Source organism: Acartia tonsa, chromosome 11, assembly GCF_053477335.1.
Source record: "Acartia tonsa isolate MP-2025a chromosome 11, ASM5347733v1, whole genome shotgun sequence".
In the NCBI taxonomy this organism is placed as follows: Eukaryota; Metazoa; Arthropoda; class Copepoda; order Calanoida; family Acartiidae; genus Acartia; species Acartia tonsa.
In genome coordinates, this window is record NC_137270.1 from 2,388,463 (window position 1) to 2,406,619 (window position 18,157).

General features: G+C 29.9%; 1 protein-coding gene across 1 annotated transcript in view; it reads left to right on the top strand.

Annotated features, from left to right (window-relative positions):
• The first annotated feature begins 2,774 nt into the window (after positions 1 to 2,774).
• The window catches only part of hgo (homogentisate 1,2-dioxygenase), a 29,669-nt gene continuing 14,286 nt past the window's right edge, over positions 2,775 to 18,157 (top strand). Inside the window, exons 1-8 of the mRNA XM_080177905.1 lie at positions 2,775 to 2,813; positions 3,904 to 3,939; positions 5,435 to 5,504; positions 5,869 to 6,015; positions 8,452 to 8,512; positions 10,518 to 10,564; positions 16,728 to 16,768; positions 17,482 to 17,569. Of these exons, the coding sequence (XP_080034031.1) occupies positions 2,789 to 2,813; positions 3,904 to 3,939; positions 5,435 to 5,504; positions 5,869 to 6,015; positions 8,452 to 8,512; positions 10,518 to 10,564; positions 16,728 to 16,768; positions 17,482 to 17,569 (515 nt within the window). The 5' untranslated portion in view covers positions 2,775 to 2,788. The remainder of the gene's footprint in view (positions 2,814 to 3,903; positions 3,940 to 5,434; positions 5,505 to 5,868; positions 6,016 to 8,451; positions 8,513 to 10,517; positions 10,565 to 16,727; positions 16,769 to 17,481; positions 17,570 to 18,157) is intronic.

An 18,157-nucleotide genomic window follows, 5' to 3' on the forward strand; every position in this document is an offset into this window, starting at 1 on the left:
TCTGGCTGTTCTTCTATCATCTGCCTGTCCCTGTCTGTCCATCTATCTTTCCGTCTGTTTGTCTGGCTGTCAGTCTGTCCGCCTGTCTGTCCGTGATTTAAGGGATGTGGCGTTAAAGTCTTAAGTAGACTTTACTTCCAATATCTTATATATTTTTTTATAGAAAAACTGTTCTTGATTACGAAAGAAGAATACATATTGTACACAAAAAGGCACAAATATAAATGTTTTGATAATAATCCCGTCTTGTGAAAATAAGACAATGATTCTATCTGCTTACAACAAAAAAAACCTAAACTGCTATGCTAAAATTTTCCTATGCATTCATTTCAAATAAAAATGCATATAGCATGCACATTCTTGGATATATATATATATATATATATATATATATATACAGGGGAAAATTTGTCGTCACTTTATATTGCAAATATGGACCTCATTTATTGTTCAATGCGTTCATTCGGTAAGAAAGAAGCGGATGGGGGTAAAGCCAGCTATTTTTTCAGTTAATGGATGCTATGAAAATTGACACACCTTCAATGGATGCGGAATATTCGTTGATGTTAGGACAAGATAAAAATTGCTATTGAACCTTGTCATTTATTGGTCAATTCATTCATCCATTAAGAGGGGAGTATAAGAATCAGATGGAAGGGGAAAATCGTTTTTTGAGCCCGGTGCGAGTTTCACTTTATTAGAAAACATTAACATCCGGTTTAAGATCCAAGTAATAATATATCTATTATGAAGTTTAACCTGGTTTTTCTAGTTTAATGCAATTAATAGACAAATTAGTTTAGACAATTTTTAAAAGCGAAGAGAATTCAGGCATTTTAGACTTATAATTTTAAATAGCGAACCAACTATATAATCATTAGCAGAATTCCGTCGTATATTATTTTTAACCTTTTTAATATAATTTTTTTTTTACATGATATAATTATCCAATTATTTGATTTGGAATATTGATTCCTATTACAACAAGATACAATGTTATTTGCGTAGCATCTCCTATAAATGTAAGTAAGCCCTTAAATAGCATCTTTTAATTAAGCAGTTTTGCAACAAATTTACTTACAATTGTTTAAGACTTATGCATTTATATTCTGATCTTTGAATTCTGACACTCTACAATTGTTTATGTTCCTTTGTCTAACTTGTTAATATTACAGGCTTTATGGATAATGTCATCCTTGGTTTTAGATATTTGGCCACACAAATATATATAATAATAATAACCAATGGTAGGTCAGTATGAGTGAGTCAGTGACGTCATTTTATATAGGCACTATAAAAAGCTCTAAAGTACAACCCATTCGAGACAGTAATTTCAGATTAAGACAAAAATATCTTACTACTTTTTATTGCAAGACTAGCGGATGCAACCCTAGGTGCATTTGATGTCGATTTTTTATATACATACATCTACAGTGATCATTAGTTGATCATCAGCAATTGAAATGTTGCTTTTGCGATAGAATTAGCATTAAACCAAGGCCAAGTATTGGTACATGAGATATTACGCTGGTTTTATTAAGTAGGAAGAAAGCAACTTTTGGGTATATTCACAAAACATCTCGACAAACAGAGAAGCAACCAGCAACCTGTTACTTTTATATAAGGATTAATGTCTAAGATTGCACTATACTTTGTTAAAGAATAAAATATTAGAAACTGATTGAAACCTGCTGGATAAGAACCAGTTCTAAGCCATACTGAAAAATCATGAATAACATCGTATTACAGGCAATTTTTTACTAAAAATAAATAAAGCTCAGACCTTAGTCACCTCGGGGCTAACAAAACTGGTTTTATTTATACAATTTTTCATTTTAATAAGCGCGGAAATCTGTCTAAAATACGATGACTTAATGAATATGGTATTATGTATGTATTTATGTAGAAGTAAAGTGGTATTTCTTGATTTCACTGATTAACATCAAAAAGTGTCCACACGCGAACAGCAGGAAAAAAATGGAATTCTAGCTAACATTAAGTGGTTCTACTTTATCGGGTAGATGCTGAGCCCCTAACATCTAGGGGCTCAATATAGGAAGATTGAAAAAAATGGCATAAAATCTTGAAATATACTACTTTGTAACCTTTTTGAAGCTTCCCTAAAAAGGTGAACGGGTTCAATAGTCATTGAAATCTAAAGCTTCAAACAAAAAAAATCTTTACTACTTTATTCTAATGGATTTACTGTAAACAAATATTGCAAAATGGCTATTGTTTTAATACAAAGTAGAACAATGTATGTTCGTATTAAGATTAAGATCTCGGTAACCGCTGAACTGAAGGGTCTCTGTTTTTTTTAGGGAATATGCCTACTAGTTATACTATGATTCAAAGCTTATTTGGGGGGAAGGAAGCATATTTTTGTTTTATGTAGATACTTTGATGGGTGGATCTAAAGGGATAAGACAATGGCCGATAAATTGATGTAAATTTCCACAAAATTGAAAATTGATGTTCAAAAATTCCCTCTTTTGCAGATTAAAATAAGTGGTTGAAACATATTCAATGACTCAACATATTGAATTAATCAATCAAAATACAATAAAAGTCCCCAAAGTTTTTAAGCCAACAAATAAGTTAACGTTAAAACATTGGGAACTATTGTATTAAGCAGCCCATTGTCCCCTCTTTTTCCGATTTCTATCAAAACCATGCAAATGATTCGCTAGTTGTAATAAATTTTTGGTTGTTTTCTAAAATATCTTTTTAAAATCCTGTATTTTGGTGTAAACATATTTATGGATTTTAGTATAGTACTTCAATTAGTATGCACTCGATACTTAGAGATAGAGGTAAAATATATTATCATTTTTCATTTTAGTATCCCCGGAAAACTGTCTATGATACGATACTATACATAACATATTTATATATTTGAGTATAGTACTTCCTTTAGCATGCACTCGAAAAAAATATAAATTCTAATAGCAAAACTTTTATACATTATGGTCGGTACGTCCTTTTTCGTACTAAATATGCAAATTCTGAGTAGCGTAGCAACTCTGCACTATTTCTATTATTTTTGAATATTTTATTTCTATGATTAGTCACATTATTATCTATCTCATAAATTATTGTGTAAAACATATTGACCTCGTATTATGTGGAGATTTCCAAATAGAAATATGTTTCACCAACAGCAAAAGTGCTGTTCTTCTTGTCTTTGGTAATAATCATTTTTTAAATTTAAGCTTTTCTATAATTAGGGTCGGTCGGTCGGTCCGTCCGTACGTCCGTCCGAGATAGTTAGCTTAAATTCGTTACTTTAGGCATGTTAGAAATGTCCTATCGATTTTCAACTTTGCATGGTGATTCCTGTAGTAGTTAGGTAAGATTTAGAAAGCGTAGCAACTCTATAATCATTACCAGAATGTCCGTACGTCCAATTTTAACATGTTGATTTATTTACTTTTTTAATAACAATTTCTTTTATGATAAAAACATCCGATTGATCTGATTTTTTGATTACTGATTCCTATTACAATAAGGTACAATATTATGAGCGAAGCATCTCTATAATCAAGTATTAAAAATGTCAGTATGTCCTTAAACAGAATTCTGTATTTAAGAAGTTTTGCAACAAATTTACGTTGGTATAATTTTGTCAAACCTTATATTTTCATATTTTGTAAATTCAGTTCTCACACTCAACAAAAGTTAATGTTCGTATGTCATATCGTTTCAGAGCTTCGTTTTTATGAATGATGTCATCCTTGTTTGTTGTCATGTATTGGCCTCAAATACCATTGCCAACAAAGAGAACTCTTATATATTTCAATGAAGCTTGTCTTACCAAAAACTTTTTATGGAGTATAAAAAGTCTGGTTTGTTTGACATAATTTAATGTTGAAATTAATTTTAAAAATCAATTATCCCTTTTAGAATCTGATTGGCGTCCTGTGATTTCATTAGAGCAAGGTAAACTTTATTTATTATTTTGTATTTGATTGATTATGTGTTAATTCAGGGATAAGACAAAAACCGATAAATTGATTTACATACCAAATGATTATACGTAAAATTACCCCATTTGTAGATAACAATTAGTGGTTGAAACGGTAGGATGCCAATCATTTAAAATTTAATGAAAGTTTCCAAAGTTGTTGAGCATACGATTAAGAAAACGTTTTCATAAAATTTTGGGGGTTAGTGTAACAAACAGCCAAATGTACCCTCCCTCCCTGAACAGTTCAGTAAGTTTGTAAATTTGGCTATACTCAAAAAACGCCTATCTCAAAAAACGCCCATCTCAGAATTCGCCTATCTCAAAAAACGCCTTTTTCATAAAATGCCTACTACATTTTCAAAAATTATCTTGTAGTGAAACATGTAAGTCTAAGAAGGTATTGTGAATATTATACAATATGTACATTATAAATCTTATTGAAATATCTATCCCTGAAGTATAATGTCACTCTTGTACATTTCTTAGGCACTTTTTTTGTAAGCCTTTTGAGTAACAACATACTAAAGGTTTGCTTTTTGAAAATTGATCACAATTGAATATCAAAAACTTTTACTTAGTCAATTCATCTATTATTTTTCTTCTTCATATATCTACTGCAAACAACTCAGTTTACTTTTCAGTTATTACAATAAGATGAACAACTATGAGCTCTATTAAAACATACTTTTTATTTATTTTCTTTATTATTTTACCTAATGTCTTGAATTAACAGAATATCAGGTTAAAATGTTGTAAATATGACTAAAGCTAGTAAATTTGTTAAGAGATAATCATAAAGATGTTGTGGAATTTTGGTTGAGTGAATTTAAAAATGGGGTTGTGAAATTTGGGTAGAGTGTAATGAATTAAGGAATAAATAGTTTGGAAAACACAAAATTATGTTCTAGTTTTTATTATGCTTGAAATAAATTTTAGATTTATGTTATATAATTATTAACATACACAAATAATATACAAAATATTTATTGAGTACGATATGCTTTAAACTTATCAGAATTAGATTGCTGTTCCTCAAAATAAAAAAAAATAGTTTAGAATACCTAATTATTATAAAATATAAAGCAATTTAACATTTTTTTAGATTCTACTTTCCATAGTTGATGAATTTTGGGATGACCCGAAAATTTAACATAAGTTTCAGATTTAGGGAGGCAGGTTAAAACCAAAAGCCTCCCGCCTCCCCGGATACTAAAAACGAACAAAAATTATGAGAATATATATCTATAATAGCCATTTGTTAAGACATGCCTGTAGAAGAAAGCGTAAAAACTCTTTAATCATTACCAGAACGTGTTTATGTCCATTCAAAACATTCTTATTTTCAACTTTTAATGACGTAATTATCTCATTCATTTGACTTTTATAACAATAATTCCTAGGACAACTAGGTACAATAGTTTAAGCGAAGCATCAAATATCTATTTATATTCATATCAATTTGTTAAGAAATGCCAGTAGAAGACAAATATTCGTATAATTCTGGATTTGGCAATGAGTTTGCCACTGAAGATCCCAGGTACGACTTTCTTCAATTAAACCGATTAGAACCGGTTCTCTGAAAAATCGTGTTACAGACAATTTTGGAGCTAACAAAACTAAGCTAACGAATAAGAAAACTTTATGATAAAACCTTGCGGACTAGTGTAATCAGGGGCTGTGATTCAGCCAATAAATTCCATTTAAAATTACCGAAAAATTTCGTCTAACTTTAATGTAGCTGAAGGGAAGTGGATAAGAAGGATGAAAATCTATCTATTTACCTAACTATCTATATATCTATCTATCTAACTAATTATCTATATATCTATCTATCTATCTATCTATATATATATACATCTAACTATTTATATATCTATCTTTAAATCTATCTATCTATCGAGATGTCCTGGTGCTCTACCCGAGGGGCAAAACAACCCGCAGAAGTGTGCGTACGGCCTGTACGCAGAACAGCTGAGCGGAACTGCGTTTACAGCTCCCAGAGTCAGCAACCAAAGGACCTGGCTGTATAGAATTATTCCAAGTGTTAAGTGAGTATAATTTACTTTCTAGTATTGTTTCGAAACCGATTTATATCCAGTTGATTAGAACTTGTTCTCAGCCGTAATGAAAAATCATTTATAGCACCGTATTACAAAATCTTCCCAAGAATAGTAAAATAAAAATCATAAGATTAATAATAGTTTTGTTAGCCCGAGCCTTTGGTCCTTTAGGGTTAACAAAATTGGTATAAATCTTAAAATCTTATTTGAATTCCGCGGAAAGCTGTCTGCAATTAATAATTATTACTACATTTGATTAATTTTATTAAAAAATCAATTTTCTCGTATTCATTCGAATCTGAAGGATATATAGGAACCGGTTTTCATCCATACGAAAAAACTATGTCTAGCATTATATTATATCCATCTTTCTACTAATATAAAAATGTACAATCATAAGATTAAAACCAGATTTTTTAGCCGGTGCCTTCGGCACCTCGGGGCTAAAAACCTAGTTTTAATCTTATAATTGTCAATTCTATATCCGCGGAAAGCCGTTTATAATACGATGCGAGAAATAACTATTCTAGTATTGCTTCGAAGCCGATTTACATCCAGTTGAATAGAACTTGTTCTCAGCCATACTGAAAAATCATGTATAGCAACGAAATAAATACAATTTTCTACGAATAGTAAAATAAAAATCATAAGATTAATTGCAGTTTTGTTAGCCCAAGCCTTCGGTCCTTTATAAAGGTTAACAAAATTGGTATAAATCATAAAATCTTATTTGAAGTCTGTGGAAAGCTATCTATAATAAGATGCAATTAATAATTCACGGTTGGACCCTCAGATGTCAAAACTTTATTTTAGTGTTTGGCCAAAATGACTTAGCAATTGTATCTGTAAGTACGTCTAATAACACCCTTTGCTATTTTTAAAATCCTAGAAAATTTTTTTTGCAAGAAAATTGCATAAATTCGCAACCTTTTTTAGAACCACTACATAACTCGAGTTTTAAAACTTTTTATATAAAATCCTTTTTACAAAAAATATCAATAATTACTTAAAATTAAACCTGAAAGAAAAAAATTCTCATTACACGTGTTAATTTTCATGTTTTAGGTCTTTTTTTGAGGAAAACATAACTTCTCCTTTTTTGACAATAATATATTTTTTTAACAATTCAAAGTAAAATATAATAAAACTTAAACGATTTTTCTTGAATTATCAGTTGAAAATTTCATCAAACATGCAATTTAAGTGATGAAAATTTAATAAAATCATTTTTTGAATGTTTAGAATTACCAATTTTCTACATTTAAAACAAAATGTTAACAAAATTTAAAAACATTCTAACATATAACTTCAAAAATCAATAACATTTTATAAAAAGATGTTTCAAAAAATAAATCATTAAAAGGTATTAAAATGCATTTGAAATTACTTAAAATTAAAACGAGAACATCTTTTTACACTGTATTCTGTGAAATAGAGTTTAAATGACATGATTAGTGAATGAAATATTTCCTAAACTCATTAAGCCTTTTTGTGACTATATCAAAAATAATTTATTTTGTTTAATATTGTTTTTTTATTCAAATATTTGACAAAATTTTCCCTACGTCAATAAAATAAAGTCAGTTTTTTACTGTTTCCAGGTTTTTCTTTATAATTTTAAGAATTAAATTTAATATAAATCTTCATTATCTTTTATTTGAATTATCATACACATTAAAATGTGAAGTATAAGCTAGAATAGCACTTTTTTCAACGAATATTTTAATGACATTATATCAAAATAATTCCTCTTAAATATCACACAACATATGATTGGGAAGTATAGCCATTTCTTGGAGGTATAATATTTACAAAAATACCATTAATTCTGTTTTTATCAGAAGTTAAAAAAATTGAACAATTCTAAAACAATGGTTGGCTGTCTAGATATTGAGAACACTAAGACTACGGCTCTGTTCTATTGAAATAACGTTGCAAAAAGAGGGGTTCTGAAAGTAATCTACCTAATTTTATTAAAAGAACCAACAAGTACTGTCAGTATCTTTTTTCTTGTAATCTAGCAGACAATCAAATCATAACACAATTTTCATGATAAAATATTCAGGTTTCTACTTCACATTTTAAAAAATATACTGATCAATAAAATGTTCAAAATTTTACGTTGTACTAATTGAAAAAATATGTTGTAATTCTTATTTTAAAGTTACATTTTTATCCCTGACAAAATCATAGACGACTTTTAAAGGCATCTTATCTAAACTTTTTGAAGAAAAACTTAAAAACGTTAATTAAGTATGAAAACTATTTTCTTCGATTTTTCTGAAGTTATTATCGCATTCTATGGGTTTTTTATTATCATTTACTTATATCGAAAGTGCCAAACATTGTACCCCAACTTATTCATTTAATAAAAAACGAAGCGTGAATTATTACTACATTTGATTAGTTTTATTACACATTTAGGCATGTTCCATTTGAAAGATATACAAGCAATCCTCTGATGTCATGTAGTCTTGATGAACAGGTAATAGTTATACTATCAAAGTAATAGGGTGTGTGATTGTTGATGTTTATGATGTCATTTAGTCTGTATAAACAGATAATAATTATACTATCAAAGTAATAGGGATAATAATTATGTTCTCTAAAAAATATAATGTATGTGTCATCATTTTTATAGTAATTTTTATATTCACACCAAAGTTTTTTTTGAATAAGATTTAATAAGTATTAATATTACTTTAGTTTCTTGAAAAAGAAATTTCTTACTTATATTATATTTTACAAATAGCGGCTACGCCCATACAAGGGATAAGGGGAGTAGCTGGACTTTGGAAATATTTTTGGTATTTCTCAGCGATTTTTCTTGGGATGGTCATTTATGAATTTACATTGTAAAGGAGAACCATATAAATTGAGCGGTAAGCAAGACGCACGTAAACATCCTGTTACTTTTATATAAGGATAGAAAAGGATTACTAAACCCTTGATGGGAACACATTGAAAGGTCGATGTCTAAATACTTTATAAAAGAGCCGGTCAAACGGACTGACAAACTTTAAATGTATAAAAGCTTTGTATTAAAAGAAAGTTTGGAAAGTGGACTTATGTGAAGAAAGTAAGAAATACAATTTTATACAATTAAATTCGATGCAAACTTTTTCAATTTTATTGAAAGTTTTCCTCTCTATCCCTCTAAAAGATGGGATATTGTTAGAAAATATCAAAAGACAAAAGGTACCGGATCAGGGAGGGAGGGGACATTGGGTTGTTTATTATACTATTCCCCAAATATTTTCTTATTCGTTGACTAAAAAGCTTAATTAAATTTTGATTGGTTGGTTCATAAAGTTGAGTGTGCAAGCCACTAATTGAAATCTACAGAAGGGGTAATTTTATGTATCATCATTGGGATGTACATCAATTTATCGGTCATTGTCTTATCCCTGTAGATCCCTGCAAAAGGTAAAATTGAAAAAAAGGGCGTGTATTTGGAATTGGAGCGAAGCTATTCAAAATCATAAGCTAAATATTAGGGCTTAAATTAAGAGAAAGGGAGAGAAAAAATGAAAAAAAAAACAAATCATGAAGCTTTTTATAGTGCCTAAAAATGAGTTCATACTGGCCTACCATTGGTCAATTAAAATATATACTTGCCTGCCATTGGTAATTCATTCTGTGTATAAGTGCAATAACTCCCAATAGCTATTGATAAAAAAAATCAATTATCATTTTAAGAAGCACTTCTACTTACTTTATTACTGTACTTTCCTCTGAGAGATAAAGTTCTTCATAGTACCTATAAAAAAAGGGGGTAAATTAAAAACTTTTGGCCGAAAATTCCAGAATCCCAAATGATTATATTGATACCCCGTCTGTAGATTACAACTAGTGGTTAAAACGTTTGGACACTCAACTTAATAAATCACCCAAACAGAATTCAATAAAAGGTTTAAAGCCAATGAATAAGAAAACGTTATTATAAAACTTTGGGGACTAGTGTAATAAACAGCACAATGTCCCCTCTCTCCATAGTTTTTAAACATTCACATTTGCAACCTTACGTAATTGAGCTCTTTGATCCCAAAATTTGTGTGTGTTTTGTATTTGTTCTGTGTGTGTGTGTTTTATGCAAGGAGGGAGGAGACATTGGATTGTTTATTACCGTTGACCCCAAAGTTTAATAATAACGTTTCTTTCATTGTCTTAACACTTTTATTAAAAAATTGATTAGTTGTTCATCAAGTTGAGTGTCCAAACGTTTTTAACCACTAGTTGTAATCTACAGAAATGGTAAATGTTGCATTATTGGTTATCTACATAGATTTATCAGCATTGTCTTATCCCTTTAGATCCCTGTGTTTATGTATATATGCATGTGTCTGAGAATATGAGATGTCGGAGTTAATTTAAACTTTAGGTTTATGTTTAAGGAAAATTTGTTTATGTAAAAGGTTATAAAAAAAACTTTACTGATATCTTTTATATATTTTTTGTACATTATGTACCCAATTCAATTATTTATCTAGGTACCCAATCCAAATCAGCTGAGATGGAAACCATTTGATATTCCCAGGTTAATTTCAATACGTATCTATCAAATCGTATTTTAGACAGGTTTCTGCGGATAGTACAGTGTGTTTTTTTATGAGAACTTTTTTGAAAGCAATTTTACCTCACTTATAGTTATCAGAATTTAATGATTAATGGCCTATTTTCTTCGTTTTTTAAGGCAATTAATAGAACACCAAAAAAATATTTCAGTTTTTATCTAAAAAGTACAGTAAAATCTAAAATTCAAAACTTAGGTGTCAACGTCTAAAAATGGTTTTAGCGCATTTTTCTTATGCTCAAATATTCAACCTTTTGCTAGAATGGCTGCTAAACACTTGAAAGTTGAAATATAGAGCTAAAAATGTATACAGATACTATTAGGGACTAGTACTAGAACATATCAAAGTTTGAAGGTCATATCTCAACCAGGGAGGGAGTACTGGCCCCCCAAAGTCGACTACAGAAAATCCAATTTTTTTTCTTGCAAAGGGTAGAAGATTTAGGCATTAGAAAAATGCGCTAAAACCATTTTTAGATGTTGACACCTAAGTTTTGAATTTTAGATTTTACTGTACTTTTTAGATAAAAACTGATATATTTTTGTTGTTGTTCTATTAATTGCCTTAAAAAACGAAGAAAATAAGCCAATAATCATTAAATTCTGATAACTATAAGTGGAGTAAAATTGCTTTCAAAAAAGTTCTCATAAAAAAACACACTGTAAGATAATAAATTATAAGATTTATAATAGTTTTGTTAGCCCTGTGGGACCTAAGGCTCGGTCTGACAATACTAGTTTTAATTTTATGATTTTTATTTTATTATCCGTGGTAAAGTGTCCGTAATATGATGTTGTACATGATTTTTCAGTATGGCTGAGAACCGGATCTAATCCAATGGATATTAATCATTTTCGGAGCTAAACTAGAAAAATCTAACTTGTTATGAATAGACTTTGGTTAATTTTAAATTCACACTGACATTATGTCAACCCAATTAATTAAGTTTAACTTAGGATGTACACTCACTTTCACATACCCTTGCATTAGCGGTTTCGAAGCCATACTGGAAAAGTCTATTTCAACACTCAAAGTATGTTCTTTAAGGATAAGTTTAATTCACTTCTTTGTAAAACATCTACAAAAACAAGGATGACAACATCCATAAGTAGCGAAGCACAAAAATTGTGGATGGGAATACGTAGAAGTAGATTTAAAGTTTATTTATTAAAATCAATAATAGATTTATTGGAGAAAATAAACATGAAACCTTGTTTTATTTTGTATAATGAAGATGGTTAAAGTAAATTACACACTAGATGCACATAACAATGGGAAAAAATATTTTGAAACTGTTAATGCAAAAAAGTTTTAAAATTGGACCAAAAATGCCAAAGATATGGGGAAATATATCAACATATAAAAATAGCCAAAAACCTGCCGCCATTGTTTCTTTTCTTAAAACGCCAGAAATTTAATTTTAATATCTTTAACTGAAAAATTTATGAAAATTGGACTATAAACACCAAAGATATGGGTAAAAATGTAAAAAAATAAAAATAGCCAAAAACCTGCAAAAAGGCAGTCTGACCGTCATTGTTGTTTTCTTCAAAAGACGGGAAATTTGTTTTGATAACTTTAACTGAAAAAATTTTGAAAATCGGACCATAAACACCAAAGATATGAGGAAAATTTGGAAAATATAAAAAATAGCCTAAAACCTGCAAAAAGGCAGTCTGACTGTCATTGTTGTTTTCTTCAAACAACAGGAAATTTAATTTTGATATCTTTAACTGAAAAAATTTCGAAAATTGGACCATAAACACCAAAGATATGGAGGGAAATGTGAAAAATATAAAAATAGCCAAAAACCTGCAAAAAGGCAGTCTGACCGTCATTGTTGTTTTCTTCAAATGACGGGAAATTTAATTTTGATATCTTTAACTGAAAAAATTTCGAAAATCGGACCATAAACACCAAAGATATGAGGAAAATTTGAAAAATATAAAAAATAGCCTAAAACCTGCTAAAAAGCAGTCCGACCACCATTGATGTTTTATAGTTAATTGTGCTCCTTAATGATGGGAATGTTGTCAAAAAATTTCAGCTCTCTATCTTTTATAGGAGCCGAGAAAATCACGTTTCCCCCAATTCATTAATTACGGACGGACGGACAGACGGACGGACGGACGGACAGACGGACAGACGGACGGACGGACAGACGGACAGACGGACGGACGGACATTGTGAATTATAGAGTAGCTTCGCTACTAAAAACTCAATTTTGTTCAAAAGATGCAAAGTTTTTTGTACATAAAGAAATACAGCTTCTTTACAATGAATATCATATGTCATAATTCACTTTCTAATTTGATTTTTTTTTTAAAGTGTAAGTCTGATCTTATCTCGTCGTATTTAAATGATTTTCAGTCTTTTTGTAACGAAGTAAAATTCTTTTACAGCTGCTTTATTTCTAAAAATATTTAAAATCTATTTTAAGATGTAGGTAAATAAATGTATAATTTAAACAGTTTTAACATAAGTAGAGACAAAAATTCAGTAATTTTAAACCATATATGGATGTCCAACTTAGATATAAAAATTAAATAGCCAAAAACCTTCCAGGGACCTATAAGAAGCTTCCATACAATGAAGAACTCAATCGGTTCAGTAGTTATCAAATTCCTAAGCTACAGACAAAAAAAAGACATAGATTAGTGAAACGGCGTGCTACAAAAGACCTAATTGCAAAAGATCTAAAAACAACAGACCTAATCCTAAAAAATACCTAAATGACAAAAGAACAAATCTGACATACGATGTAACCCTACAAAAGGCATAATCCTAAAAAATTAAGTAAATTTAGATATTTGGATATAACCGAACTTAAACTGTTTTTAACCTATTTTTGAATGGGGGGTCAAAAAGTATACTAGGACACCTATAGAATTAGACTGCAGAGCCAAAATTTGAATTAAGTTCCCAATAAACTTTTTTTGGGGGATTTAAAAATTAATTTTTAGTGTTGCTGTAATCATTTTGACCGCGCAAAAGCTCTTTTTTTACTTCGGGTAATATTGTGGCTTACTGAACATTTTTATATAATTCACTTTATATTGATACAATAAAAAAACATTACTCTGTTCATTGAAAATAATTTTTTTTCCAAAACAATTATTTTCATTGAAAAATCTAACATTTATAATAAAACAAATAATTCTGAAGTCTAACCAATAAGAAGTCTAGTTTTATTTTAATTCCTAACAATTCAAAAAAAGAGTGTTTTCACAAAGTGACTTATTTCCAATGTAGTTAAATAATTTTTATTTAATTAAAATGAAAAGAATGAAAACCATACACATAAAAGATACATTCTTTTTAAAATTATTTTAAAAAATAAGTTTGAATAATCTTATTTTATAACGCATTTGTATATGTGACAAAAATAAATTTGTTGTATTGCATAAACATTTGTTGTCATTTAACCCTTTAAAGCCATTTTTTATGTTTTAAAATAAGTGAGAGAACACAAACATGTTAATGTCAATTCGTTGATATATTATAAAGAATTAACTTTTTAGTGAATTTTTATAGTAAAATCATAAGGCCTAATTTTACTCTATACCAGAATATAATATTTATGAAGCAAAACACTCTAAAAGCTACGAATTTTACCCAAATAAAAAAAGACCTTTTGCTTCGGTCAAAATGATCATGGCAACAGTAAAAATTAATATTTAAATCCCCCCAAAAAAGTTTATTGGGGATTTAATTCAAATTTAGGCTCTTTAGTCTGATTCTACTGGTGTCATAGTATATTTTTTATATACGTTTTAAAAATAGGTTAAAAACAGTTTAACTTAATTTTTGTAGGATTATTTCATTAGGGTCTTTTAGGTCTTTTGCAATTAGGCCTTTGTCGTATTAGGTCTGATGTAATTGGGTCTTTTGTAGCAACGCAGTAAAACAGAATTCCCCATCATTACCAAATCGCATTGAATGGTTAGACAGGGGACAATATTTTCTTGGGAATCTTTCAACTTTTCAAGACCTTTGAAGCTTGAAAATATGTAAAAAAAAAAAGATTACGTAATTAATTTAAATGTTGAAAGCTAGTCTCTGTCTTTGAGCTGTATAAGGAAAGTTTGCTAGAAAAACTGTTGAAGAATGTCAACCCTTGAGATTAAATATGTGTTAGGAATCCGGAAAGGGGGCAGGGATCTAACGGGATAAGACAATGGCCGATAAATTAATGTACATCCCCAATGATGATTTATAAAATTACTCCCTCTGAAGATGAAAATTAGTGTTTAAAACGTTTGATCATTCAACTTAATGAACCAATCAATCAAAATGCACTTAAGTCCCCAAGGTTGTTATGCCAACGAATAAGAAAGCGTTATCATAAAACGTTGGGGACTAGTATAATAAACAGTCCATTCGCCCCCCCCCCCCCACTCGCTGGGAACGGGACCAAAAAATGGATATTTGTTGTAAAATACATTACAATATACAATGAAGACCCTAATTTTAACAAGGATGACAACATCCATAAAAGCGAAGCTCTGAAATGGTAGGACAAACGGACATTAACACTTGTATAATGTCAGAACTGAATAATCAGAATGCGAATGTATAAGAGTCAAAGCAAAATTGTAAGTAAATTTGTTGAAAAACTGCTTGATACAGGATAATGATTATGGACATACTTACATTTTTAGGACTTAATTATAGAGTTGCTTCGCTTATAATATTGTACTTTGTTGTTCCAGGAATCAGTATACCAAAAATCAGACCAATCGGATAATTAGGTCACATACAAATTTGTTGTTAAAAATGTAAAAAAAAACAACATGTTTAAAATGGACGTACGGACATTCAGGTAATGATTATAGAGTTGCTACGCTTTCTAACTCGTACCTAACTATTACAGGAATCACCATGCAAAATTTGAAATCGATAGGACAATTCTAACATGCCTAAATTAACGAAAAAAGCTATTTAAAAAGTAAAAAAAATCAACAGGTTTAAAATGGACGTACGGACATTTTGTTAATGATTATAGAGTTGCTACGCTTTCTAAATCGTACCTAACTACTAAAGGAATCACCATGCAAAATTTGAAATCGATAGGACAATTCTAACATGTCTAAATTAACGAAAAAAGCTATCCGTGACGGACGGACGGACGTACGGACGGACGGACCGACCCTAATTATAGAAAAGCTTCGCTTTTAAAAATCTTGAAATCATATTGTGGACCTAAAAAAGGACAAAGCGTATTTTTGTCTTTTTTATGTGTTCTATATTTATTGTTAATTAATCCAGTAGAGGGTTGTTTTCAGTAATAGCTTAAAACCTGTAAAAATATATTCCTAAAACCCAATTTTACAGATAAAAACTAGAACCGATACTTCCCTCAGAAAGTTTGTAAGTTAAATTGTATTTTACAGTTTCTCCTAGAGGATTTGAATTTAAACTGTTTACACTTTAGCTTTTCATATCAAGGAGGGAGGGGACATTGGGATGTTTATTACACTAGTCCCAAAAGTATTATACTAGCGTTATCTTTTTCGTTGGCTTAACTACTTGGGGACTTTTATTGAATTTTGATAGGTTGGTCCAAACTTTTTAACCACTGAATTGTAATGTACAAGAGGTGTATTATTGTGTATCATCATTGGGGATTTACATCAATTAATCGGCAATTGTCTTATCCCTTTAGATCCCTGATTTCATCTTATATTTGGATTAAATTTCTTATTCAAAACACATAACAATATGCGTAGTAACATATTCTTTTTCAAAACAATGAATTTTATAAATTCTATGTTTATGTGATGTTAAGACTTTGGTATTTTTTTTTAATTCAGGGATCTAAAGGGATAAGAAAATGGCTTATAAATTGATGTATATCCCCAATGATTATACACAAATTTATTTCTTCTGTTGATTGCAATTATTGGTTGAAACGTTTAGACACTCAAATTAATGAACTAAACAGTCATAATTCAACAAAAGTCCCCAAAGTTTTGCGACATTGAATAAGAAAACGTTATTATAAAACTTTGGGGACTTGTTAAGTAAACATTCTAATGTCCTCTAAATCCCTGGATTTTAATTCCTGTTTTGTAAGGGCTAACAAAACCTAAGTATCTATGAACTAATAAATTTTCTTTTGTTTAGTGATCCAACTGATTGGGTTGACGGTCTGCGAACAGTGGCAGGTAATTTAAAATAATATTGTTAAAAATGGAACACAATCAAAAGCCTTTTACATATTTATAAATATAAGACTTTTTGTGCATTAATTTATGTTTCTAAAAAGGGAAAACGTAATTAAGTCTGAGAACGTTTCATATGCTAGAATATACTTTTATATAAAGTTTTTTTTGTCTGTAGAGAAGGATCTTGCTTACTACATAACTCATTTAGTTCTTTCTTTTAGTGATGCTTCATGTATGTTAAGGTATGGTTTTTGGCTTTTTTTACTTTAGATTTTTTGCTATCTTACCCCTTTGAAGACAGAGTCTCTACATGCCAAGATGGTTTTAGGCTATTTTTCCACTCCCACTCCCTTGAAATACGTGCCCCTAGATGATGAAAGCACTACTGATAAGTAGTAACTAAACGTAACAAGAATCTTTTTATTGCTCCTCTACTTTTCTTGTTCTTATTTTGTAGTTATACATAATTGAGTTATAAGAATTATAGTTACGAGGAAAAATAACAATAAAAAGGTTTATCTATATCTAAAATCAAAGTGATGTATCTTTGTCTGTGTATACGCTATACGATATAGTACGATTTATACATTTTATTTAATTGGAAAATCCCCAAAGTGTCAACTTCCTTTTCCATCCTTAACTCATTTGCCCCCTTGATCCCTCTAGGGGCATATGCATATGTTATTTTCATATTATCTAATCTTATCTTTTAGGAGCTGGTGACCCTCGCACAAGAAATGGTCTGTCTGTCCATGTGTTTGTCTGTAACACTTCCATGAAGGACAAAGCTTTCTACTCAAGGTTATTTATAGAACGACGGACGGACGTTACTTGGTTTCAATTGTAGAGAAGCTTTGCTTCTATTCCATATAACACATAGGTTATATATACAAAAGCACAACAATATTTGCAGAATTAGGTTGGGTTAAATATGTTAATGGTAATAGATTTCTTCCCTTTAAAAATTAGTATATATTAGCTTATAAGTCTACAATTCTGTTAAAACACATAAATCTAAATACAAAGGGACAAGATGGCTTTGTGTGTGTTTGTATGTGTGTGTGAGTGTAGCAAAAGATCTCACTAACCGCTGAACTATTATGGTTCTCCTTTCATAGGTCCGGGAAAGGTTTTTCTCGTATTCATTCGAATCCGGTGGATAGGAACCGGTTCTCATCCATACGAAAAAACTATGTCTAGCATCAAATTATATCCAGTTTTCTACGAATATAGAAATGTACAATCATAAGATTAAAACCAGTTTTTTTAGCCGGTGCCTCCGGCATCACGGGGCTAAAAAAATTAGTTTTAATCTTATAATTGTACATTCTATATCCGCGGAAAGCCGTTTATAATACGATACGAGAAATAACTATTAAACTATTTTTA